The sequence below is a fragment of the Aspergillus ambiguus genome, assembly GCF_047715705.1.
Source record: "Aspergillus ambiguus strain CBS 117.58 unplaced genomic scaffold BDV59scaffold_1, whole genome shotgun sequence".
Taxonomy (NCBI): domain Eukaryota; kingdom Fungi; phylum Ascomycota; class Eurotiomycetes; order Eurotiales; family Aspergillaceae; genus Aspergillus; species Aspergillus ambiguus.
The window spans coordinates 1516343-1539715 of NW_027395514.1; the positions used below are offsets into that span (position 1 = coordinate 1516343).

Genomic DNA, 23373 nt, shown 5'->3' on the forward strand with positions numbered 1-23373 from the left:
CAAAAACGGCCCTCGGCCCAGCAGCGTATGAAGTCACGCCTCCTTTCTTCTCCTTCCTCTTCTTTCTTCCCTTCTTCACCTCTTCTTCTCCATCTCTCCCACTCCCCTACTCCTCCTCCTCCTTCCACTCTACCCCTTCTCTTCAGGGTACCACTCACTCTCATCATGTCTGCCTCCTGTTCGGCGTTGAGACGGCTGACCCACAGGTCTCCCCGCACTTTGCAGTCCCGCATCTCCTCCGTCTCCAGACTCTCGCCGTCTTCTTCCTTCGTCGCTCGCACCTCTCTCTCTTCTGTCAATTCTGTCGCTCCTCGTGTCTCGCGCTTTTCTACCATGGCTCCTCTTCAGAGTGGTGCTCCTGTGCCTCCGGCCGCCGATAAGGCCTACGACCCGGAGATCAAGGACATGGCCGATTATATCCACAACTACAACGTGGACTCCGACCTGGCGGTATGTTCCTTTCAATTGGATAGAAAACTGATTTACGCAGTGCAAAGAAGCAAATCTGACTTGTCTAGTTCGACACCGCTCGTCTGGTCTTCCTTGACACCCTGGGCTGTGGTCTGGAGGCTCTCAAGTTCAAGGAGTGCGCCAAGCTCCTCGGTCCGGTTGTTGACGGCACTGTCGTGCCCAATGGAACCCGCGTCCCGGGTACCCCCTACCAGCTGGACCCCGTGAATGGCGCCTTCAACATCGGTGCCATGATCCGTTGGCTGGACTACAACGATTGCTGGTTGGCCGCCGAATGGGGTCACCCCTCCGACAACCTGGGCGGTATCCTCGCCGTGGCCGACTGGATCTCCCGCACCAACCGCGCCGGAGGTAACATCGCCGGTGGCAAGATCCTCACCGTTAAAGATGTCCTTGAGGCCATGATCAAGGCCCACGAGATCCAGGGTGTTCTCGCCCTCGAGAACTCCTACAACAAGGTCGGTCTCGACCACGTCGTCCTCGTCAAGGTTGCCACCACCGCGGTCGTCTCCAAGATGCTCGGCCTTTCCGAAAAACAAACCGCCGATGCGATCACCCAGGCCTGGGTGGATGGCCAGTCTCTGCGCACCTACCGTCACTCCCCCAACACGATGTCCCGCAAGTCGTGGGCTGCCGGTGACGCCTGCCAGCGCGCTGTCAACCTTGTCCTCAAGGTGCAGAAGGGTGAGGGTGGTCTCCACACTGTCCTCTCCGCTCCCGTCTGGGGCTTCTACGATGTCCTCTTCAAGGGCAAGAAGTTCCAGTTCCAGCGCCCCTATGGCAGCTATGTCATGGAGAATGTCCTCTTCAAGGTCTCCTATCCTGGTGAGTCGCGGTCCCCATCTCCACTCGCGAATCCAGCCCTCTAACCGCAATCCAGCCGAATTCCACTCCCAAACCGCCATCGAGGCTGCCCAGATCGTCAACAAGAAGCTCGCGGCCATGGGCAAGTCCGCCAAGGACATCAAGGAGATCAGCAACCGCACTCACGAGGCCTGTATCCGCATCATCGACAAGCAGTTCAAGGCCATGGACAACTTCGCGGACCGTGACCACTGCGTCCAGGTACGTCCAGGTCGCAACCCTCCATATAACTCCGGATACTAATAACCTATAGTACATGGTTGCCACCATGCTGGCCTTCAACCGTCTGACCGCCAACGACTACGCCGATGGCTCCGAGGCCGCCACCTCCCCTCTGGTTGAGGACCTGCGTAAGCGCATCTCTTGCGTCGAGGATCCCCAGTACACCACCGACTACCACGACCCCAGCAAGCGTACCATTCCCAACGCCCTCACCGTTACCCTCAACGACGGCACCGTGCTGGAGGAGGTCGCCGTCGAGGCGCCCCTCGGCCACCGTCTACGCCGCGAGGAGGCCAAGCCGGAGATCCTCGCCAAGTACAAGCGTCACCTCCAGGCTCACTTCGACCAGGCTCGCATCGACCAGCTGGTCGAGCTCGGCTGGAACCGTTCTGCCCTTGAGGCCACCGAGGTCGACAAGTACGTTGATCTGTACGTGAAGGATAAGATGGTTGCTGCTGCTTAGAGTGGACAAAATTAGACTGTGAATCATGTTAGATACGCCATACCAATGATTGATGTTGTTTCAATATCGTCTCTATCTGGACTGGTAGAATTGGGAAAGATACCCGCTAGACTACTCCCCGTACATAGAATTAAAAAAAAATTTAAATAAGGTCCTGCCCGGATTCGAACCGGGGCTACCGGAATCAGAATCCGGGGTCCTAACCGCTAGACTACAGAACCAGCGATGAGATCGGGCGGCCTTATTTATTTTAATGAACCTAAGCAAGACTTTGCAGCCAATTTGGCTAAGAATTGGGATTCCATGATTATTTTCTTGATTTATGGTGTTGCAGCAGTCACGAATTAACTATATGTTGATGTTGTGACAACCCATGATGTTTTTGCTATTGGAAGAGGATTTTCCGATCCATGAAAGCGGCATCATATATTTCAGCGTGGATGCGGCTCGATCTATTGGTATATCTCTGCACACTATCAGGCAGAAGCTATTACGCAATGTAGATTCTGAAACATTGGCTACATAGAACACATGGGGCCAAATTGGCTCAGGATTTGGGACAGTCAATAATTGTCTAGAATAGCCGAAATTGCAAAGCAAGGAATGTTTGGATAATATTTTGTCCCCGTCGGGGGAAGACTACAATAGAGGAATAGGTAAGTTTTTAAATCAGGTTTATGCATCGTATTGACAAGCCGCATTGTGATGGTTATTTGAGGTACGGACCAGTCTCTCTAGCGCCATAAATGGGACCATTTAGAGGACTGAACATTTATTGAATACAAAATCCTACGAAGAGCATCCCCATAGTGATATACAACACAGCAGTTCGACATCCAGAATAATGTTAGACAAGTCTCGGAAGATCAACATGTTCCCCGGATCTGATCCACAGAGAGAAAGGCTAGGATGTCGATATATTGCCCTGGGCGGTGCATTTCTACCATTGTTTCTGAATACCTCCCCCGCTTTTAGGTTACGCTGATTGTATTTAGCAATCCTTGGCAGGGCCGTATTTCCCATGGATCTAGACGGCAATATATATCCCGCTGAGGCATTGCCAAGGGCGGAAATGTAATACTATCTCGTGTTCCTGCCTCTCATCACCAGACGGTTGAGCCGAGATTGGCTGTCTTAGATGGCCTGGAAATAACTATACTAGCTTGCAGATATCCTCTTGCCGTACATGGATGCATGCAACCCTAGGTATTTGCCCAGAGGCTCGGCCAGCAAGAATACGAGAGTAAAAGCGGGATGGTAATGAGTAGTGCTGCCAGTATGGGCTGCGTGAGATCGATAGTGTACTTCGAGATGTTCCCCCAATGGAGGGGTGCGCTTTTGTTAGTCTATTTTCTGTGGAAAAGAAATGAATGGTGTAATATCCCTAGGATATAAGTACTGCCGATTCCTACGGTGAGATCTGGAGGAGTCCTATCGATGGAAATCACATTACAGACCTCGTTGGGCACTTTGATCACGAAACATGTCCAGGTTGAGCATTGTACTTGCTACTCTGGGACTTATACTGCAGCTCTGTGCTGCATTCCCTACGCCAGCAGAGCTGACTCGTGTCCCTCGTCATGTTTGGGATACGGAGATTGACAAGCGCGACGAGAGCGCATCGTCCATTGCCCTTGCAGACCATGAAAAGTTTGTGTGGGCCTCTACAGATGGTAAGCAGCTCTCCATACCGGTCACTCAGCTTTACAATGCTGATGTGGACACAAGAACCAAATAAGAAAGGAGTCGTTGTCAGCATGGTAGCGTACTCCAAGCAGGACGAGCGGATTCTAGACATGGACAAATTCTCCTTTGCGCTTGATTCTGCCAGCTGCAATGAGGATGATATGTCTTTCAAGTTCAAGAACAAGATAATCTACGCTGCTGCCAAGATTGCCTGGGGGTGGGTGAATTACAATGACCTGCGGTCGTTCGTGCTTGTCCCCAGCTGGAATGGATGTGGTGAAGACAAGTCGCATGATCCCTGGGTAGTCTCCAGTGTTCAGTTCGATGACAAAACCCAAAAGGCTGTCCTTGAGGCTACCAAGAGCACATGGAAACAAGTCATGAACACATTTGTCCTCGACTTCGGAGAGGTCACCCTTGGTGGGGGCAATACTAAGCGGGACATCATCCCGGACCTTGATGAAAAGTTCAGGCTGAATGTCGGTGCCACACTTCCAAGCAAGATATTCGAGTGGAAAGTCAACAGGGGTCCATTGAATGGATCACTGACGGCGAACTGTGACGAGTGTGGCACCCAAGGCACTCTAGTTTTTGCTGGCCATGTAGAAGCAAGTCTAGGCTTGGGAGGAGTCGACATTGACAAGTTTGAGATTTCGATTACTCCACAAGGGGTACAGGCGCATGTCGGGCTCAGCCTGGAGTTTGTGGGACAGCTCGATTGGCGGGGTGGCCTGGCATCTCCATCGGAGGAACTCACCCTGCTGGAAATTCCTGTGTCTGGGTGGAATATTCCCGGGATTTTCGAATTTGGTCCCCGCATTCAATTGAATGCTGGGTATGTGATTGATTATATCGGCGGTGAGGCGTCTGTGTCAACTGGGATAACAGCAAGCATTCCAGATACAGCTATTGCGAAGTTGGATCTGCTAAGTGAGGACTCCGTGCAAATCTCGGGATGGACTCCAGAGATCTCGACGGATCCTCTAGAAATAGTGGCGCAGATTGATGCGGAGGCCCGACTATATACGGAGATTGCCTTGTCCGTAAGCTTGACTGTGCTTGGTAAGTGCTCTTTTCATCGAGATGCCCGTGGCACTGCTGACAACCACTGTGCAGATGACAATGGGTTTGGTGTAGATCTTGCCTTCAAGTTGCCTGAGGTGACAGTGACAACAGCCGGTGGTTATAGTGAGTGTCCAATTCGATCATACGTCAAGATGACCTTCTTACAAAGCTGACATGGCGCTACTAGAGTCAAATGGATTCTGCGACGGAAGCGAAAATCCCTGGGGCGTGACGGTGGACGCCAGTGTTGGAGCAAATCTGGCTCTCGAGGGATGGAAAGAGCTTGATGGCGACAAAGACACTCTCTTTGGAGTAAGCCTTTTCGACACGGACGACCTCTTTGAGTTCCCACAGCTCTGCCTGGGCTTTGAAGAGACATCTGACGGATACTGCCCTGGAGAAGAGGATGTAGAATGGGCTACAGACGCCAGTCTGGGAACAGCAAACAAGAGAAGCACGTTTGAAGAGCCACCAACGAAAACCAGCCATGCTTTGCTTCCACGACAGAGCCAGAGCTCTAGAAGACCATACCATGTCGAATGCGACGCAAGCAAAACATACCCCATTACTGTGCTGAATTACCCACAGCCGGGGTCAATTCGGCTTAATACCGATGTTCCGATCATCAAGCCACAGGTAACGTGCGCTCCGATGGCTGATGACTGCGAGCCATACGCAGACAACGAAATTATCTGGGGCCCTGCATCAGACCGCGCATTCGTCCGGCAGGATAACGCTGCGTCCAGTAGCACCGAGGCACGGACCTGGGCAAGTAAGTTCTGCATCATTTGTCGATACCTGCAGTAGTGTACTAATTCAATTGCAGCGGAGCATATTTACGAGGGGAACTGGATCAAAGAGTACCTGGATCATCTTGGAAAATTGGACTTCTTCAAGGGATCGGAGGACACGTGCAATGATAAGCTTCTTCAGTTCTGGGACACCAACAAGCCTCCAACCAATGTCACTCCACCACGTAACCAGCCAAAAACGTATCTCGAAGCGCTGCTGCAGAATCTCGGCACAACCTACACCTACAAAGAGCGCATGGTTCTTCTCCCAATGACGCAAAACACCCATAAGTACAATGTGAGTTTTACTCTTCGTAGCGTGCTGAAGTTTTATTGATCCCGCCGCAGATATTCGCTAGAAAAGAACTGATCAGTGATTTCAACGCGGACGAAGACAAGCATGGAGACTATACTCATGGTCGTCGAGCCTGCGACTTGGCTCGTATTGTTACCTCATGCAATTACTACGGCCTTGACGAGGTCCAAAAGCGACTGAGGGCAACAATCGAGGGGATTGAATCTGTGCTGTAAGACTTGCAATTAAAAATTCTGTGCAACAGAGATTCCTTCAATACTGACTATAGTTGCTATAGGGCTGTCATGGACAACGATACTAATATTGACAAACCGGGCGGAGATTTTTCTTTCGTAGAGGAACATAAGAAGTTCTATAATGAGCTCTATGAGAAGGGCATTACTCACGCTAGGGACTCACTCCAGCGATACGCTCAATGGATGCTGGATAATGACTCCGATGACGACGATTCTGGGATGGATGAGTTGAGTGGTGAGGCCAAGAAGCAGGTTGAGATAATTGCTGCTGGGTCTGACTGGGACAAATACTGCAAATCAACACCACGTACTGGATGGTGATCATAAATGTGGAGTTTTAGGTATTTATGGAAGATAGGACGATCTATTATGGCACAAGTCTTAAATCGACACGTGAAATGAATACTAAAATGTAGATTTTTGTAAACGTAAATATAGTTAGGACACCAATGGATATTAATATATAATAAGATGATAGAGGGAATTTAAAATTAGTGATTATTCAGAATTCTATGTAACAAAGGACGACTATCATCACGAAAATCCCAGAGGCGACCAGGCCTGCTCTAACAGAGGTACAACACGGTCATCCTCTGGCTCCTGCAGTGATATTTATAAACTCCATTTCCTTATCTACTCGATACCTTATTGAGTTATTGACAGTGCGATACCAATTTATACAAAAAATACTCTTTGGCAAGTCAATCATGCAACGGTTGCTACCTGTCGGGCCAACTCTGCAGACTACCTATCTTCACGGTTGCTTGCACAAAACAAACAAACACCGGGAATTGGTAGCTACAACATTAGTTAGCGTGGACATAGATATAATGGAAGTTTTGTCATGGATAAAGCTGGAAAAGCAGAAATAGCCTAGGAATGGACTGCAGCATATAACAAAACCCATGCAAGATTCCTTCCAGCTATATCATATGCCATCACTCATTCAATACACACCCATGCTTCTCTATTTTCTAAAAAGAACTGTTGCATCCCAGCAACTTCATACAACAAATCATTTAGTGTAGCAATGCCAGTAAAAATTACGGCGGAGTGGGCTTAACTAGATCTCCCATAGGCAGATTCCCTAAATTCATGTAACGTTGGCAAATACCAGGGAATGCGTTACCTTCATCTTGGTAAGGTTATCAGTTAGATCAACTCAGATGCGGCAATTTTTCTTGTTCAGCTATCTTACTATTATTGTTCAGAAAGCTCTCATTTTGCCATTAAGGGATCATTTTAAGTGCAGGTCCTTAGATTCTGGATGCACGATTTGGGAACAATGATAGAGTCCAAGGACATTAATCATATAATTGTCAACTGTTATGGGCGGTTCTTAAACATAGATCTGTCTTGTGACATCTTATTCAGTTCACCATAAAGTAGGCAGGCTGACGGAGATACATGTACCAGAGTAACAGAAGCTAAATCACAGACGACGCGCGCAGTATGAATAATATTTTATGGTAACATTGGAACCTTACTGTTGAACTACCTAGGTAGTCGCCTTTAATGAGGTTAGCTAAACGCGTGTATCGCTCATAATGTATCACCATACCAATTCCGAACCCGTTAGTACAGTCCGAAAAAGACCCGATATCTGTAAAGCAGATCCGATGTCTATAAAGAGATCATACTGTCCAGTACTCCAAGACACCCACCGCTGGTCATTACGAAGCCTCTAACATGACAATAAAAATGCCCCTTCGACATCTGACTTACTTTTGGGTCTTTTTGCATACCACCGTGATTAATTCAGTTACAATTCGCAATTATGTGGGCTCTGACAGCGAAGGAAATTTTGCCCAGTGCACAGATTCGCCAAATACACGCTGTTGCAATTTAAAGCTCCGTCTGAAACAAAATGTGTTTTACAGTTCTAGCCAATTTATTGATCTTCCAGAATTTGCTTTTGGCGTCATCTCGCGCCTGAATGACGGAAATGACTGTGGTGACCCCATAGCTTCCGGCGTGGGACCTGACCTGTGTTTGTCATTTGACTTCTTAAGAGGCTCATACTGGATCCCGCCAGAAGAAGAAATCTTGGATCAGAGTACTGGGCGCTGTCATTCTATTCTACCTGATACAATAAGTATCGACAGCCATCGGTTCCCAATACATGGAACTGATTCTGAGAATGTCACAGAGGAATTACTCCATATCCTCTTCACTTCCGGGAGGTATTCAGCAATTACTAACGAAATACGGAGTTTGGAGATAATTGACTAGAGAAACGAAACATTTTTACTATGCTGTTAAGGTTTAGAATAAGAAACAAAGAGCGCCAAAAAGGAAAGGGAAAAAGGAACAAATCCATAGACAGGTATAATGACAGTATCTACTACTTATAAATCTAACCTGACATTGATCAAATTTGGTATTTCCGACTTCTGATGTTGAAAAAAGTTAATCATCTTAGTATATCCCATTTTCAGGAAATACGAAACATTCCCCCTTTAAACCACGAGGAGTGCAGCAGATTGAAACCACATCATCCTAACCGAAACATCCCTAGGGTAGTTATGTACACGCTAGGTTTGATATGGTATCAATTATCTCCCGAGAATTCGGTCACGGTGGACAAATCTGCCGTTCTTTTTGATCTGGTTGTAAAAGTCTTTTGCCCAATGTAAATGATAGTCGTCTCCGAGTCCGGTAAACAGCCTAACTGACATTTCCTGGTCTCTCAGATCTTCCGAATGATTAAACGGAGAGTACATGTACCGTCTCTGGACAGTGGGCAGGTTCTTATCCCAACCGCGATCCACTGCATGCCGAGCTACCGCCAATGCCTTGGGATCCGTCTCGTACGCTTGCGGAGTATCGCGGAAGATGTTTCGAGGAACCTGGTCTAGGAGTATAATAAGGGCTAGCGCGCCCTCACCCTCGCCTTGCTGTATCCAGTCATCCAGTATTCCTTCCTTGGCGGTTTCGTAGTCTTGTGCCAAGTGTCTTCTGACGTAGGCGTCATCGGTGGGCCCCCCGTACCAGAATGACTTTTGTTGGAGATAACCTGGGGAGGCTTTTGGGCCGAACCAGAAGTCGAGCACTTTTGCGTAGCTTTTAGACATGATTCTTTGCATTGGCCTTTATAGAGATTGCTGAGTTGAGGGAATGGGAAATTGTGTGGCACGCTCGATTACGGAGCCTAAGCGGAGAGGGGTCATTCCAACCACGGTTACTCAACCTCTGGCAGATCATTGGACATGGCCTTATTTTCGTATACATATGCCGGAAGACGGGCCCTTTCAATTTCCTTACACCTCAGTATTGAATGAGCGTGTGCTAATATCTTAACTAAGTGTTATTGCAGGTGAGATAAGCGGGGTAATGGAACTATTAATTGGAATTCCATCTGCACGCAGATTTTTTAGGCCCCTTCCTCCATCTCATAATACCACGCAGCATCGCCGTTATTCTAAATAACTATCTAAATAACTACAATGCCCACTAAGATAATTACTATTGTTGGTGTAACAGGAAATCAAGGGGCCTCCGTAGCCCGCCGCTTTCTGCAAGACCCTAGTTACCATGTCCGTGGCATAACGCGCAACCCCTCATCCCCCGCAGCGCTGCAAATATCTGCGGGAGGGGTCGAAACTATCGCGGCTGATCTTGAAGATGTGAACAGCCTCGCCTCTGCATTTCGGGGCGCAAATCTAATTTTCAGTGTGACCAATTACTGGGAACCGTTCTTCAGACCAGACTGTCGAGCGACAGCTGCGGAACTAGGGATCTCATGTCGAAAACACGCTTACGACGTGGAGCTCTGACAGGGAAAGAATATTGCCGATGCAGCCGCTCAGACAGTCGGCTTGCTAGATGACAATGGTTTCATCGTGTCGACTCTGAGCCACGCAAAAAAGTGCAGTGGAGGCCGATTCCAAGAGCTGTACCACTTTGACGCGAAGGCGGAAGTCTTCCCCGACTATGTGAAGGAAAAGCATCCGGTACTTGCTGGAAAGATGTCTTGTGTACAGACGGGATATTTCATGTCGAGCTATAAGCTTTTTCCCGAAGGATATCTGCGGAAGGTAGGGCTTTGATTATCACATTGTGTAATGCGCGGCTCGTCCCAACAATTGACCAGACACTAGCAAAAAAGTGCCAGTGGCGATGTGTATTTCGAAACCACCTTTACTACCTCACCCCATGCAAAGGTACCTCATCTGGACGTTAAGGGCGACACTGGGAACTTTGTTTACACCGTATCGAAAATGCCCCCAGGCAGGAGCTATATGGCATATTGGACAAATTGTAGTTGGACAGAGTACTCAAGAATATGGGGCGAGGTTACGTCCATCCCAACGCGCTACAGGCAGATCACAGTCGAGGAGCTGATTTCCCAAACACCTGACCTAGAGTTTGGGAGAGAAGTTGGTGATATGTTCTCCTATTCGACAGATCCTGGTTATGATGGTAACGATGAACGCCTCTTGACGGCCCAAGACATACGCAACGTAAGTGGATGGCTGATCGTTGTGAACAGAGAGCTGACTTGCGTAGGAGGGGATTGACTGTCAAATGACCAGCTTGAAAAAATGGATGGAAAAAGAAGATTGGTCGCGTGTTCTAAACAAATGAATATTTATCCTGCTTAATATCTAAATAGGTAGTTCTACATTATGCTATACAGGCGAGTTCATATCATGAACAGCTGAGTTGGTGTATGCAGGGCAGACTGATGTATGCTACATTGTGTTCATTTATCAGACTTCTCAAACCCGAAGACATTCCTCCGCCAATGGCCGTCATGAAAAATAGACAACAGATTTCAGAAAACATGGTCCTATAGGTTCATTCCTATGAAGTGGACCAACGACTGCTAAGTCCGTCCAGCGCGTCCTGTTCTGATACAGAGAACTAGATGATTGCGTTTAAAAAAAGGCCTTGTTTATGTAATTACTATACGGCTGATCAAACGAATTGATCATCAATAGCCCTACGCAGAGTGAGATGCTGCTTACGCCCCAGTATTACTGTGGAGTACATCCAAGATAGTCTTCTCGGTTATCCAGACCCCGAAGGATGCTAGAGCTTACATCATGTGCAGAATGAGCAGTTAAATAGAGCGCATCCCTGCATCCTCTGCTTAGCTCAATTATTATCGCAAAATATCTGCCCAGCATGGCTCTTCCTACGAGGTCTCTCCTCATTGCTATCCTGGCTATAGCCATCGGCTTCTACAAATTCTACATACACGATGCCTTCATCCTCTTCTTCGGGATTGGCCGCGTTATCCAGCCGCTTGAGGACTTCCCTGAATATCATTGCCATCGCATCCAGCATCCATTGCTAGAGAGCTGCGAGGATGTCTGGCTTGACGAGAAGGGCCGGACCCTCTATGCTGCATGTTCGAACGTGGCTACCCGTGCTGCGTGGAGCCCTGGAGGGAACACTTACGACCTCGCCGCCCGAGCAGCTGCTGGTGGCGGCACTGATCATATTACCGTGCTGGATATCGATAAGCCAGAATCTGATGGTATGCACAGTGTGCGAGCATTGGAATTTCGTGACGACAAAGGCGACGTTCAAGAACTGGACCTCCACGGATTCGACGTTCGCTCGATCGACAATGGTCGCCGGCTGCGCTTTTGGCTTATTAACCACCGACCGCCTGTGGATGCATCGACCCAAGAGCCGATAAAGGATGCAACTAAAGTGGGGGCCAATTCCACCATCGAGGTGTATGACTTGGAGATGAGTCGAGGCACAAGGAGCAATAATTACTTGGTGCATGTTAAGACAATTACGAGCGACACACTTATCTCGCCGAATAATCTTGTTGTAATCGACGACGATGATAACAGAGGGGGATTCCTATTTACCAATGACAAAAGCAACAAGGTTCCCCCTATTCCTGGTCTGCCACCACTGTTCGGGAGTGGCAGCGTCGCCTACTGCCGTACCGACACGGGCCAGTGCCACTTTGCAGGCACGAATAACTTTTCTATTCCGAACGGTATCACAAGGGATCCATTCTCAGGCCTCATCTATGTCGCCCAGTCAGGCTCGGCTACCGTTAGTGTTCATAAGTTGACCAATGATGAGAAACTGGTCCAGGTTGATGAGGTCCGATTGCCCATGTCCCTTGACAATCTGTCAATCGATTCTGATGGGAATGTGTTTGCTGGGGCGTTCCCGGATGTAGCGCAGTTTATGAAAGCCTTCCATGACCCTCATGGAACGAAGGCCCCGTCGACGGTGTTGATGATCCGGAAGAAGGAGAGCAACAATGAGATCTATGGTCCTAATGTGGAGCACCAAGTTATCAAAATTGTGGAGGATGCGGAGGCAAAGGTCCTGCCTACCACAACAACGGCGGTACACGATCCTGTCTCAGGTCGTTTGTTCCTTGGTGGAGTTGCTTCCTCATTTCTCGGTGTCTGTGAGAAACAAGAGCACCTTTGACAACGTTGATATCAACACCCTTTCATGCCCAAAATTGAGCCCACATGATTCCCCATTAAATGCACTGCTTACAAATTTAATTTTGAGTCAGAAACTGCATTTCGGGTTATATGAAGAGGCTCTTTGTATTAATCCTGGTTCATTCAGTCTCAGCCAATGCGATGAGCTTACTGCTGATTTGTAACTTGAATATCATGTATGATATGTGTGAGATATCTCAGTATTTACTCCTTAACGCCGAAAAAATAACATAGAAATTATAGGAGCAAGGAATCTAAGAAATATATTTCAGATGCGCATGTCATTGTTTCAAAGTCATGGGTTTGGATGAAGCTTGCGCTGCATTGGACAGATGGTATTAGAACCTCACCGTTGGGCAGACCGCAGCGTGTAAGCTGACGGAATGTTTTTTTTCTAAGATGCGCATATGGAACACTACTGTTCAAGTACCGTATACAATATCATTGGATGACGGCACAGACAAATAACGGAGTCGATACAAGACATGCTATTCCTGTAGTATAGTATCACCCAGAGGCACCGGAACTGCAAGTCACGCCCAAGCTGCTCGGAGTATTGGCACACAGCACCTTGCGCTCGCCCGAAGGTGCAGTAACCTTGTAGTTGATTACTTTCACATCACAGGTACCTTCCGAGCCGCAGTTCAGATTCCCGGTGACAGGGTCATACTTATCATCGGTTGTGCCTGAAAAGTTATCAAAAGTGATCCCTGTTAGCACGGCGTCTCCTGGATTATCCTCGCAGTAATCCTCATCTTCACCATAGCAGCTCTGGATCTGGATCGCATATTCGCAGCCTTGCACATCAACCTTGGTCCACGTCACATTTGACACTGTAGAGAGTCCGTGGTCACCGCCACTAGGATATGTCTTGATACCTGCTGCTTTGGTGGAGGAGATCATTGTCGCTCCTTCAACCCAGATATTCTTGACCGTGTCATCCGAGCTCTTTCCCAGTGAGCCAACAGACAGGCCGTGAGAACCGGTGCAGGTGATATCCCGCACCGTGACATAGTTTGCACCTGGCTTGAAAGCGACACAGTCATCGTCGTTGGTGACTTTGGTATTGCTGATAGTCACGTAGGTACTCTGACCAATATCAAAGCCGTCGGTGTTCTTAGCTGGGTTATTAGACTTAGAGGTTGCCGAAAGAGTTAAGTCGTTAAAAAGGGCCGAGGTAGTCCCGCCTTTGACCGAGACAAATACGTTGGGTGGGTTCTTTTGTCGCAGCCCGGAAACTTCGATGTTGGATCCGCCAGTGATGTATAGCAAAGTAGGACGATCGTAGGAAGAATCTTCCGCAAACCGGTCATAGCTAGCAGAATGTTAATGTACTCTATAGTAGGTAAGATCTGGGTAAGGAAGCGGGAAGTCGTACGCATTTTGGCCATTCCCGTCAATGACACCATTTCCGGTCAATGATCTGATTTTCAATCCATTGATTTTAGATACGCTGATCATGGCAGTCTTTCCCTCCCAGTAGTCAGTGTCACTAGCGAACTTGAGAAGACCCTCAACCTGAAAATCGCACCCTGAACAGCCAGCGAAGTCGAGTACGCTGTTCAGATAGTAGGTCGTATTTGACGGGATAACAATAGTACCACCATTGCCGCATTTTGTGATCGCCGACATTATGGCAGGTACATCGTCTTTAGTGCTCGTTCCTCCGGCCGCAGGCGTGCATATAGCACGAGGCTGAATTGTAGAATCTGGAGGCCGTTGTACATTTGACGGGATTGCAGAACACGCTCCAATGAGGGAAGCGAGAAATACTTTTCTAAGAGACATTGCAAAGTCCTAGTGCCTCGTTAGATTGGGAAAAAAAAATATGAATTCCAGTAGGAATTCGTCAGTCCGAACGATGAACCTATATATACTGAAGCGATGCAACCCAGGGGACAAGCTTTATGAAAGTAGAGATTAAGCGACACCGGGTGGACAATTTCGATCTACCGAACAGAAAAAGATATTCTCCGGCAAAATCAGCCATCGTAAATGGTGATTAGAGGAAATTAGGAGTATAGATGAAACCGTGGTGGATAATCTCTGAGACGCCGGAGGAATTTCCCCGCCCGCGGTGGTTTGAATCTCAGGTCATATATTCAAGTTCCTGGCTTGCATCGTGTGAAGAATTGAATCCATGTTTACCCCGGAGTTTTTATATCTTAATTTCAGGGGATCATGACAGATCTGTAAGTGAGATAGTGTGTGGCTGTCCCTCAAGTCCCATGCGGACGGAGAATTTCCAGAAATCAGGCCCTCGCCAGAAATTTACGGCCAGACAGCACCCAGAATCTTAATCTTAGTTTCATTTAAATATCGCCTCGATATCCCATCTGATTTGGCCTTTTCGTAGTTTAATTCACAACTTCGGTGAACAGTGCATACTTAGCGATGCAACTCTTAAACACGGTTACCCTGCTAGCATTAGCGGGTTGTGTCTCTGCCCTCGGTATCAATACGAAGAGAGCAGCTAGAACTTCTGCCCCATCAGGATGCCTCACAGTAGGATCAGGTGGGAAGTACTCCACCATTGGTAGCGCACTTGATGCTCTTGGCTCTGCTTCTACCACTGCTTGCATCTACGTTGCCGCAGGAACCTATAAAGAACAATTGACGATCAACTATCCTGGGAATCTAACAATTTATGGACAGACAACGGATACTAGTACGTACAAACAAAATACTGTGACTATCACACATACGATTTCCTCCCCAGAGGCGGGATCTCTTGTGGCAAGTGCCACAATAAATGTCGACAAGAACGTGTTTCGGATGTACAACATCAATGTACAGAACGGATATGGGAAAGGAGCGCAGGCTGTTGCGTGAGTATATGAAGAGAGATTTGATTCTATCAAGGCAAGTGGATGCAGCTAACTAAACATTGTCCAGTGCTTCTGTGAGTGGAGACCAAATTGGCTTCTATGGCTGCAAGTTCCTCGGCTATCAGGATACTCTTTATGCTCGTGAGGGTACGCAGTATTATTCCAATTGCTACATGGAAGGTATAGAATACAGTCTACAGGTTAGTGTTAAAAATATATGCTTATAATTATTTAGGAGCGGTGGACTATATCTTCGGAGATGCCTCTGCCTGGTTCGGTGAATGCGACATTGTTTCTATCGGTTCCGGGGCGATCACCGCTATGTCTCGGGAGACGTCGGACGATACGTCATGGTATGCTTTCGATCACTGTACAATAGAGGGAGGATCGGGGCTCGATTTGACTGAGGATGTGTATTTGGGACGACCGTGGCGTGTGTTGGCGCGTGTCATTTACCAAAACTCCAAGCTAAGCGACATCATCAACCCTAAAGGATGGACAACGATGGCCTCTGGGGCAACGCCGTTATACTATGAGATTGGCAACACTGGAGATGGATCTGACACTTCCGAAAGGCAATATGAGACCGAGATCAGTGCGCCCGTCACTAAGAACATCGTGCTGGGTAGTGGGTGGACAAGTTGGATTGATCGGACCTACTAGCGGCCCGTGGAGGGTTATGTTGTTGGAATATTTGACGCCATTACGAAATATTGAAGCATGTAGCTAACTCGAGCGGATGCCAGTTAATATACGTAGCGGAATTCCTTGTTCTGAAGGTCCGTAGTATCAGCCAACTGTCGTTGGGTTTCAGAAGAGCCACGGGGATATTTTTTATCGCGCCGTGAGTTCTCCCATCTCAGATAGTATCCCAGTGCAACCACGTCAACAACAACTACTACAAGACAAACTAGGATTGCTTGAAACCCGCTCTGCGAGAGACATCCGCGTTAGTGTTTGGCTCTAAGCCTATCTTGAAAGAAAAGCCAGCATACCTCGTACTTTGGTGCCTGATCTTCGAAAAATAGCTGCGGTCCAATGATGTTTCCGGCACAATACATTATAAAGTAAATAGCACTGACAGTTGCTCGTTTGGTGAAACCGCCGATATTCGAGCTAATCATGGCCATAGAAAGGGGCATGCCGACAGAGTATAGACCCATGAGAAGGAGGCCAGCATAGCGAGAGGCGATGGAGGATGTTGCGTAGACAAGGGCACTACCGAGGATACTATGACTTGTCAGAAGCAAAATTAAACTAGGTGAAGACGTTCTCACCTTATGCAAGACACAACGGCTATGACAATACAGCGGGAGTTAGGGACCTTGGAGGATATAATTGACCTACCGTATGTCAGTGTCTCGAAATTCCAAGAAACCATCTGATACGTACGAGGCAAGAACGAAGACAAAGACAACAGCGCCCCCGGGCATTCCAAGCAAGAGCGTTCGGAATGTCGAATACCCGAACCCCTTGAGGATAAGGCCATTAAACTGATCTGAATTAGCGAGATGAAATGCAACAAATGAGAGTATACACACCGTTGTGAATCCTCCATTTGGTATATTTGATGCTAGAATCAGTACAGCCAGTAACCAGGTCTTAACGTCCCGAAGGGCTTCAAAAATTTGGTCGCGGTCGATCTTGTTACTCTTGTATCCAGCTTTATTGGATCTCAGTCGCTCCATGGCAATCAACCGTTCGTTTTCGTTGAGGAATGATGCCGTGCTTGGAGAATCCGGAAGACGAAAAAGCATGAGCACACCCCAAACAAAGGTGATCAATCCGAAGATAATAAAAATCCACTGAAAGAGTGGGAATTAGCATAACATTCGACAACTTAGAAGACCGTACGTACTTGCCAAGGATGGAGGCCCCCTTTAATCTGCCAAATGCCTACAGCAATGACATTACCGATGATCAGAGAGATTGAGTTACCACAGAACCATATTCCATGGCGTAGCGGCTGTTCAGAGGTGCGATACCACAGAGAGGTAAGTAAGCTGAACCCTGGAGAAAGACTGGCTTCTGTGACGCCTAGGAAAAATCGAGTCACCATGATGCCGGCGAAGTTTTTGGTGGCCGCATGGCAGGCAAGGACGACAGCCCATATAATACTAGATATGATTTAGGACCGTTTTATGATGAGAGGTGTTCAGGAGACGCACAAATTACAAGCGAGGTACTTTCCCAAAGGAAATCTGACCATAAGAAGAGATGCGGGCCAGGAGAAAAATAGATATCCAAAGTAGAAGATGCTCGAAGACCAGCTGTATTCTGACCCTACAAGATGTAGGTCCTCTCTCAAGCCCATGAGTGAAGTGTAGCTCAACGTCTGTTTATCTAGGAACGCCATCATGTACGCAATGAGCATGATTGGAAGGATCCTAAGATGTACATCAGTATCTAAATGTTTTAAACCCAAGACAGGAGAGCAAACATCAAGTCAATCTTCCAAACAAGCCGTCTCTCTTCCTGAGGCGTGAATTGATAAGGCTCCTGGATTTGTTCCAGTGCCCCCTTTTCGAGGGTGGGATTATCTGCCTCATTGTCTCTGAAGTCCTCCGGTTTTTTCTCAGTGCTTGCCATAGTTGTCAATAAAAGATAGTTGTACCAGAGGTGCACGTATTCTTAATCAGAATTCCACTCGATGCCTTTTATATGTCTTCATTACCCCTCGCAGCGAGTGATATCAATGCTCGTAGATGTGAGTATGGCATACGCCTAAATGATTGTGTTTTATTCCCAGTCATTGGCTGCATCGGCAAGGCTAGTCGTCATAAAGTATTGCCTAGAGTCTTTGTTGGTCTTGGAAACCGACTGGTTCTGTCTCGTGATTCGAGATTAGCTTCTTGGCCCTTCCAACAAGCCGCCATCGTCGAAGCTTCCCCGCATGGGGTTTGCCGCTGTTTTGATAAGCAAGTATGCGGGAATGTAATACTCAGTTTAAGGCGACACGGGGGTTTTGGGAGCAATGGGGGCAATATCCGATTATGAAGTCCGGGCTAATCCCGCACTAACGCATTCTAACCTGTAGCATCATTACAGCCGATTCGCCCATGTCTCAGTAGCTATCATTCCTTCTGAAAATCTTGCTTGACCTTATCGGCAAACTCATCATCTACAAGAAATTGGCATGCTACTGCGGCCATTCCCGCGGCACATGATATACAGCGCTGGTAGCCTTCCACGGATCCTGCGCCACTGGTAAATTCCGGCGTGTGGTTGACCCCGTTGGTAGGGATTGTAAACATTCCGTGGAAGCCTGGAACCGCGTACGAAACGTTACCTGGTAGACATGTCAGTGAATGGCCATGCAGAGTCCTCTTTCCCTGACACGAACCCATATCAGTAGATCCTCCTCCAAGGAGACTGTCCTTTCCGGAATTGTCGAAAACCACATGATGGCCCATCACTCGCATCGCTGAGATGTAGCTCTCACAAATTGGTGTGTTTGTCTTCAAGTCGGCATACGAGATTCCCCTGAGACAACTTAATTAATAGTGCATCGTTGACTCTGGAAGAACACTTACCAGTCGAATTCCACCTTGCACCCAGTGGCTGTGGCAGCCGCCTCGAAGCACTTGATTACTTTCTCCGTCAATGGTTTCAATGTCTTTAGGCTGGGGGACCGAATATAATAATCCACACTAGCCGACCAAGGAATGACATTTGGTCGGTCTCCGCCGTGTGTAATAACACCATGGATCTTTTGAGACGGCAGAATTTGCTGTCTTAAAAGAGAGATATTGACGTAGGCAGCGACTACAGCATCCAATGCATTAACTCCCTCCCAAGGTGCCGCAGCGGCGTGGGCTGCCTTGCCCGTGAAAGTTACCCTCACTTTATCATTGGCCAGGAAGCCTCCCGGGATTACAGTCGCCATGCTTAGAAGCTGGGGATCGTTGGGAACCATGGGTGCAGGATGTACCATGAGACATGCATCGACATCTTTGTATGCGCCCTTGTCCAGGAGCTTTACCTTGCCTCCGCCCGATTCTTCAGCCGGAGTCCCTAGCAGCCGTACAGTGAACCCAGGGCCGTTGCCGTATTGAGCCTTCAGTGCTTCACAAGTCGAAATAAAGGCAGCAATTGAGCTTGTTGCAATGAGATTATGTCCACAGGCGTGGCCAATACCGGGAAGCGCATCGTATTCCGCGTTGAATGCAATGACGCGACCGCCGGAGCCGTGGACATATTCCACTTCGAGAGCAGTCTCGAGATCATAAGCACTGCGACGCACGCGATATCCCTCCGATTGAAGACTTTCAAACAGCTCGCAGATGTGATTGTGAGCTTGGTATTCCTTATACGCCAATTCAGGATTGGACCAAATCTGAGACCATATCGTTAATTGCTTCCTAATCTGCATCACTTTGGCCATTGTTTGCTTACTTTGCTGTTGATGTTTTTTAACTTGGCATCGTATTTGCGAAGTGCTTCTTCCACGCTTTCAATGAAGCGCAACTGCGACTGAGGAACATGCATTGCAATCATAGACACGGGATCTATTGCAGGGACGGATATATATTGTGAAAAGATATGATTTAGATTTGCGAGGACGATAGTGAATTCTTTTATAGTGAAAGTAACAATAACTGACTCGGGTAACAATGGCACGAATTGGATACCTCGCTAAATGAGGAGAACTTGTGTACTTCCAAACGACTTGCCGAATCGGGGGTCACAGGAAGCCGAGAACTGTGATTGGCTCCTGAGACAAACGGATCACCTAATGGAGCCGATGCAGCCAATCAACGATGGTCGTTCGGCAGAAATCCTGTTCGGCCAAATTCGGCAATGGTTCTGTGCCTCCTAAGCGGGCATATGGTCTATTAGCGGACTAACGATAAGGGTGCCAGATAACTAGCAGAGGCTTGTCGCAGTGATACCGGGCTCGAGCAGCAAGCGTCAGTTTCCAAATGACCTGACTCAACGGAAACCAATTTGAGATTTGAAAGGATCTCGGGTAAAGAAAACTCCTGTTTCCTGGGCCAAAAGACACAAACATCGCTTTTCCCTGTATCTGAATCCTATATTCTCTTGCTTCCAGACCAAGCTAACTTTTGCACTATTAAATACGCCTCACTGTGAGTGCGGCATAGCACCTTCGGGTGATTGTAGATGGTCGGAACCCTTCCGCACTATGGCTGAAACGATGTCTAGGAATAGAGTATTAACGGCCACCAATCATTAAAGAACCCCCATATTGATGGTTAATGACAATCGCATACTTTGGCTGAGGAAATTCATACGTCTAACTCTTCTGAGGGGTCGTGGTTGACAGCCCAGGAGGATCGCCGGGCCTTCTGGTTGGTCTCTTCATCTCCATCTTACAGACGACAATGTTTATTGGGATACCTCTTGATATTATATTATCGTCTCGCTCAGCACACCATATCTATGTGATTGGAAGCTCTATACACGTGTGGTTGATTAAATTTACTGCAATTTGTTAGGGATGACAGGCCAAGACTCCTGCTGAGTACTTCCGTATTGTGATCTGTGAGCAATTTACGCAACGTATGCCGTGTTCCCGGCTATTCTGGGGTAAAAAGCGGCGTTGACCTGTAGTTATTCATGTTGATTCTGCAGACTTATCACTATTCCATAGTGCAGAAATAGGGCGGTTCACGAAATAAGCTTTATTGGAAGGATGTCAGGTGCGGCTCAACTGCCCAGTAAGAAAGATGGCAATGGCGCGAAGAGCCATTCAATGTGAACCCGGATCATGGGTGGACTTAACGTGCCCATTTCGACAATAACATAAAAAGATCCACGCGATCGTCTTTCGGCCCCCACATAAGAATTTAGCAGCTCCCAGTTGCTGACAGCGGGGTTGACAAAGGGATACTATCTGGCGGTGTCAGCCTCGGGCTTCTAGGGCATGGTGATCTGAATAAATTGGCTCTGTCCTTCCTCCCTTGTCCCCAACATGTAGGTCACCCGAGAAATCTGACTCGGACTCGCAAACGCACATTTGTGTCCATCATGTCCATTATCAACAGTAAAGACAATTCTTCTGTACCCACGATGCTGAACGAGCAGATTGACTCCTTTCAACTGGCCCAATTAGAATCTCGCTACGAAGACGAGAGAAAGAAACGTCTCCGCGATGATGGAAATGCACAGTTTATCGAAATCGCAAAGTCACCGGCATATGAGCGTTTCGCCGATGATCCATGGGTTGACCCGGCAGCAGTTCGCCCTCTTCATACCAAGTTTCCCGGCCAGCGCAGCGAAATACTCATCATCGGTGCTGGATGGGGCGGGATACAGAATGCTGTCCGCATGATCGAGGCTGGTATACCACCCGGAGATATTCGGATTATTGATCCAGCTGGTGGCTTTGGTGGCACATGGTACTGGAATAGGTACCCGGGGCTTATGTGTGATATCGAGAGTTACCTCTATCTTCCTTATCTTGAGAAGACAGGATACATGCCTAAGCACCGCTATTCGCAAGGTGAAGAGATTTTGGAGTATGTCAACCTTGTTGCGGAGAAATGGGGATTGACCGACTGTGCCGTTTTTCAAACCCAAGCCCAGAAACTTGTTTGGGATGATGATAGCAAAGAATGGTCGGTCAGTCTAATCCAGCGACGTAAGGGTAAATCGCCAGAGACACTCGAAATTCGCTCGAAGTTTGTTACTATTGCTGCTGGTGTGCTCAACTGGCCTAAGCTCCCGCACATTCCAGGTATTCTGGATTACCAAGGTGATATGTTTCATTCTGCACGTTGGGCATATGGTATTACTGGTGGATCTCCTAAAGACCCATCGCTTACTGAATTGAAGGACAAACGGGTCGCAATTATCGGTACAGGAGCGACAGCAGTGCAGATTGTTCCGCAGCTCGCGCAATGGTGCAAGCATCTTTACGTTGTACAACGCACTCCGGCCTCAGTTGACGTTCGTGATCAGCGAGAGACTGACGAGCAATGGTTCCATAGAGAGGTCGCCCGATCGAAAGGATGGCAGCGAGAGCGAATGCGGAACTTCCACCAACATTTCACTCTTGGCGAAACACCAGCAGTCAACTTAGTCGACGACGGATGGACCCGCGCTCCAGCCTTGGTTGCTCTAACTGGCTATACCGGAGGACCGAAATTACCAGAAGAAATTCCGCCATACAGGGCCAAATTGATCGAGATCGATAGTTACCGCCAAAATCGTATTCATTCTCGTGTGGATCACGAGGTGAACGACCCTCTCACCGCAGAGAAACTGAAGCCCTGGTACCCTGTATGGTGCAAACGCCCCTTATTTCACGATGACTACCTCAAGACTTTCAACGAAGACAATGTGACTCTTGTGGATACTGATGGCAAGGGCATTGATCGAATGACGGCAGACTCTCTGGTCGTGGGCAACAAAACCTACCAGGCCGACGTAGTTATCTTCGCGACGGGGTTTCTTGCACCACCGGCTGGTACGCCGGCTGAGAAAGCAAATATGTCGGTCATAGGCTTAAACGGGGTATCCATGAGTGAGGAATGGCAACGACTTGGCCCTACAACCCTACATGGTGTCATTGATGCTAAGTTCCCAAATCTTTTCCTCTCCGGACCTCAACAGGCCTCTACAAGTGGAAACTACCGCTTTAACCTCGACGAGTACGCAAAGCATATCTCGTACATATTGGTCGAAGCGAAGCGTAGGGCTAATGGCGCACATGTCGTTATTGCGCCGTCCACAGAAGCAGCAGAGGATTGGGGCATGCAGGTGATGTTGCATTCTGCGCCAATGGGGGCTGGAATTGGATGCACACCGGGATACTTCAATCTAGAGGGCGATCTTGATCGTATGCTACCCGAAAAGCAGATGGTTCTGGCACGTTCTGGTCTCTGGGGTTCGGGAATAGAGCATTGGCTTGAAATCATCGAAAACTGGAGAGCCGAGGGCGACATGATGGGTATTGTGGTGCGCTGAGCGAGGATTGAATTGAATGGCCTGGATTTTGTGGCCTATCAATTATATTATCAGATATCCCCGTG

The 23373-nt window shown here is 48.0% G+C and overlaps 11 protein-coding genes and 1 non-coding gene across 12 annotated transcripts; 7 read left to right on the top strand and 5 right to left on the bottom strand.

Annotated features, from left to right (window-relative positions):
- The first annotated feature begins 46 nt into the window (after nt 1-46).
- Nucleotides 47-2175, top strand: BDV59DRAFT_167287 (putative 2-methylcitrate dehydratase). The gene is made up of 4 exons (XM_073687874.1): nt 47-450; nt 519-1296; nt 1352-1536; nt 1589-2175. The coding sequence occupies exons 1-4, from the start codon at nt 166-168 to the stop codon at nt 2018-2020; spliced, it is 1680 nt and encodes a 559-aa protein (XP_073553416.1). The 5' UTR covers nt 47-165; the 3' UTR covers nt 2021-2175.
- BDV59DRAFT_t10 lies at nt 2170-2241 on the bottom strand. The gene has a single exon. It is a non-coding gene; the product is annotated as a tRNA-Gln (tRNA).
- Nucleotides 2242-3503: 1262 nt separating this feature from the next.
- On the top strand, nt 3504-6455 carry BDV59DRAFT_206929 (uncharacterized protein; the record flags this gene model as incomplete). The annotated part of the gene is made up of 8 exons (XM_073694891.1): nt 3504-3693; nt 3749-4768; nt 4823-4894; nt 4959-5543; nt 5598-5860; nt 5911-6089; nt 6123-6145; nt 6215-6455. The coding sequence occupies 8 exons, from the start codon at nt 3504-3506 to the stop codon at nt 6433-6435; spliced, it is 2553 nt and encodes an 850-aa protein (XP_073553417.1). The 3' UTR covers nt 6436-6455.
- A 1902-nt stretch (nt 6456-8357) lies between these two features.
- On the bottom strand, nt 8358-9278 carry BDV59DRAFT_167288 (DUF924 family protein). The gene has a single exon (XM_073687875.1). The coding sequence runs from the start codon at nt 9198-9200 to the stop codon at nt 8670-8672; it is 531 nt and encodes a 176-aa protein (XP_073553418.1). The 5' UTR covers nt 9201-9278; the 3' UTR covers nt 8358-8669.
- A 244-nt stretch (nt 9279-9522) lies between these two features.
- BDV59DRAFT_7118 (uncharacterized protein) lies at nt 9523-10112 on the top strand. The gene has a single exon (XM_073696957.1). It carries the CDS (start codon nt 9561-9563, stop codon nt 9888-9890), a length of 330 nt encoding a protein of 109 aa, XP_073553419.1. The 5' UTR covers nt 9523-9560; the 3' UTR covers nt 9891-10112.
- Nucleotides 9632-10857, top strand: BDV59DRAFT_167289 (uncharacterized protein). The gene is made up of 3 exons (XM_073687876.1): nt 9632-10151; nt 10215-10577; nt 10624-10857. The coding sequence occupies exons 1-3, from the start codon at nt 10083-10085 to the stop codon at nt 10699-10701; spliced, it is 510 nt and encodes a 169-aa protein (XP_073553420.1). The 5' UTR covers nt 9632-10082; the 3' UTR covers nt 10702-10857.
- A 363-nt stretch (nt 10858-11220) lies between these two features.
- Nucleotides 11221-12791, top strand: BDV59DRAFT_167292 (uncharacterized protein). The gene has a single exon (XM_073687877.1). It carries the CDS (start codon nt 11245-11247, stop codon nt 12526-12528), a length of 1284 nt encoding a protein of 427 aa, XP_073553421.1. The 5' UTR covers nt 11221-11244; the 3' UTR covers nt 12529-12791.
- A 264-nt stretch (nt 12792-13055) lies between these two features.
- BDV59DRAFT_206931 (putative extracellular exo-polygalacturonase) lies at nt 13056-14336 on the bottom strand (the record flags this gene model as incomplete). Its single annotated transcript, XM_073694892.1, has 2 exons — nt 13056-13863; nt 13927-14336. 2 exons carry the CDS (start codon nt 14334-14336, stop codon nt 13056-13058), a joined length of 1218 nt encoding a protein of 405 aa, XP_073553422.1.
- A 987-nt stretch (nt 14337-15323) lies between these two features.
- On the top strand, nt 15324-16039 carry pmeA (putative pectin methylesterase; the record flags this gene model as incomplete). The annotated part of the gene is made up of 3 exons (XM_073692947.1): nt 15324-15376; nt 15444-15556; nt 15612-16039. 3 exons carry the CDS (start codon nt 15324-15326, stop codon nt 16037-16039), a joined length of 594 nt encoding a protein of 197 aa, XP_073553423.1.
- Nucleotides 16040-16122: 83 nt separating this feature from the next.
- BDV59DRAFT_197549 (putative MFS allantoate transporter) lies at nt 16123-17965 on the bottom strand (the record flags this gene model as incomplete). The annotated part of the gene is made up of 8 exons (XM_073692948.1): nt 16123-16308; nt 16372-16606; nt 16654-16719; nt 16769-16869; nt 16918-17181; nt 17235-17493; nt 17545-17763; nt 17817-17965. 8 exons carry the CDS (start codon nt 17963-17965, stop codon nt 16123-16125), a joined length of 1479 nt encoding a protein of 492 aa, XP_073553424.1.
- A 485-nt stretch (nt 17966-18450) lies between these two features.
- On the bottom strand, nt 18451-19864 carry BDV59DRAFT_190320 (M20 family metallopeptidase; the record flags this gene model as incomplete). Its single annotated transcript, XM_073691737.1, has 4 exons — nt 18451-18665; nt 18720-18859; nt 18910-19712; nt 19772-19864. The coding sequence occupies 4 exons, from the start codon at nt 19862-19864 to the stop codon at nt 18451-18453; spliced, it is 1251 nt and encodes a 416-aa protein (XP_073553425.1).
- Nucleotides 19865-21367: 1503 nt separating this feature from the next.
- On the top strand, nt 21368-23314 carry BDV59DRAFT_206934 (flavin-containing monooxygenase; the record flags this gene model as incomplete). The annotated part of the gene is made up of 2 exons (XM_073694893.1): nt 21368-21542; nt 21579-23314. 2 exons carry the CDS (start codon nt 21368-21370, stop codon nt 23306-23308), a joined length of 1905 nt encoding a protein of 634 aa, XP_073553426.1. The 3' UTR covers nt 23309-23314.
- Nucleotides 23315-23373: the final 59 nt, after the last annotated feature.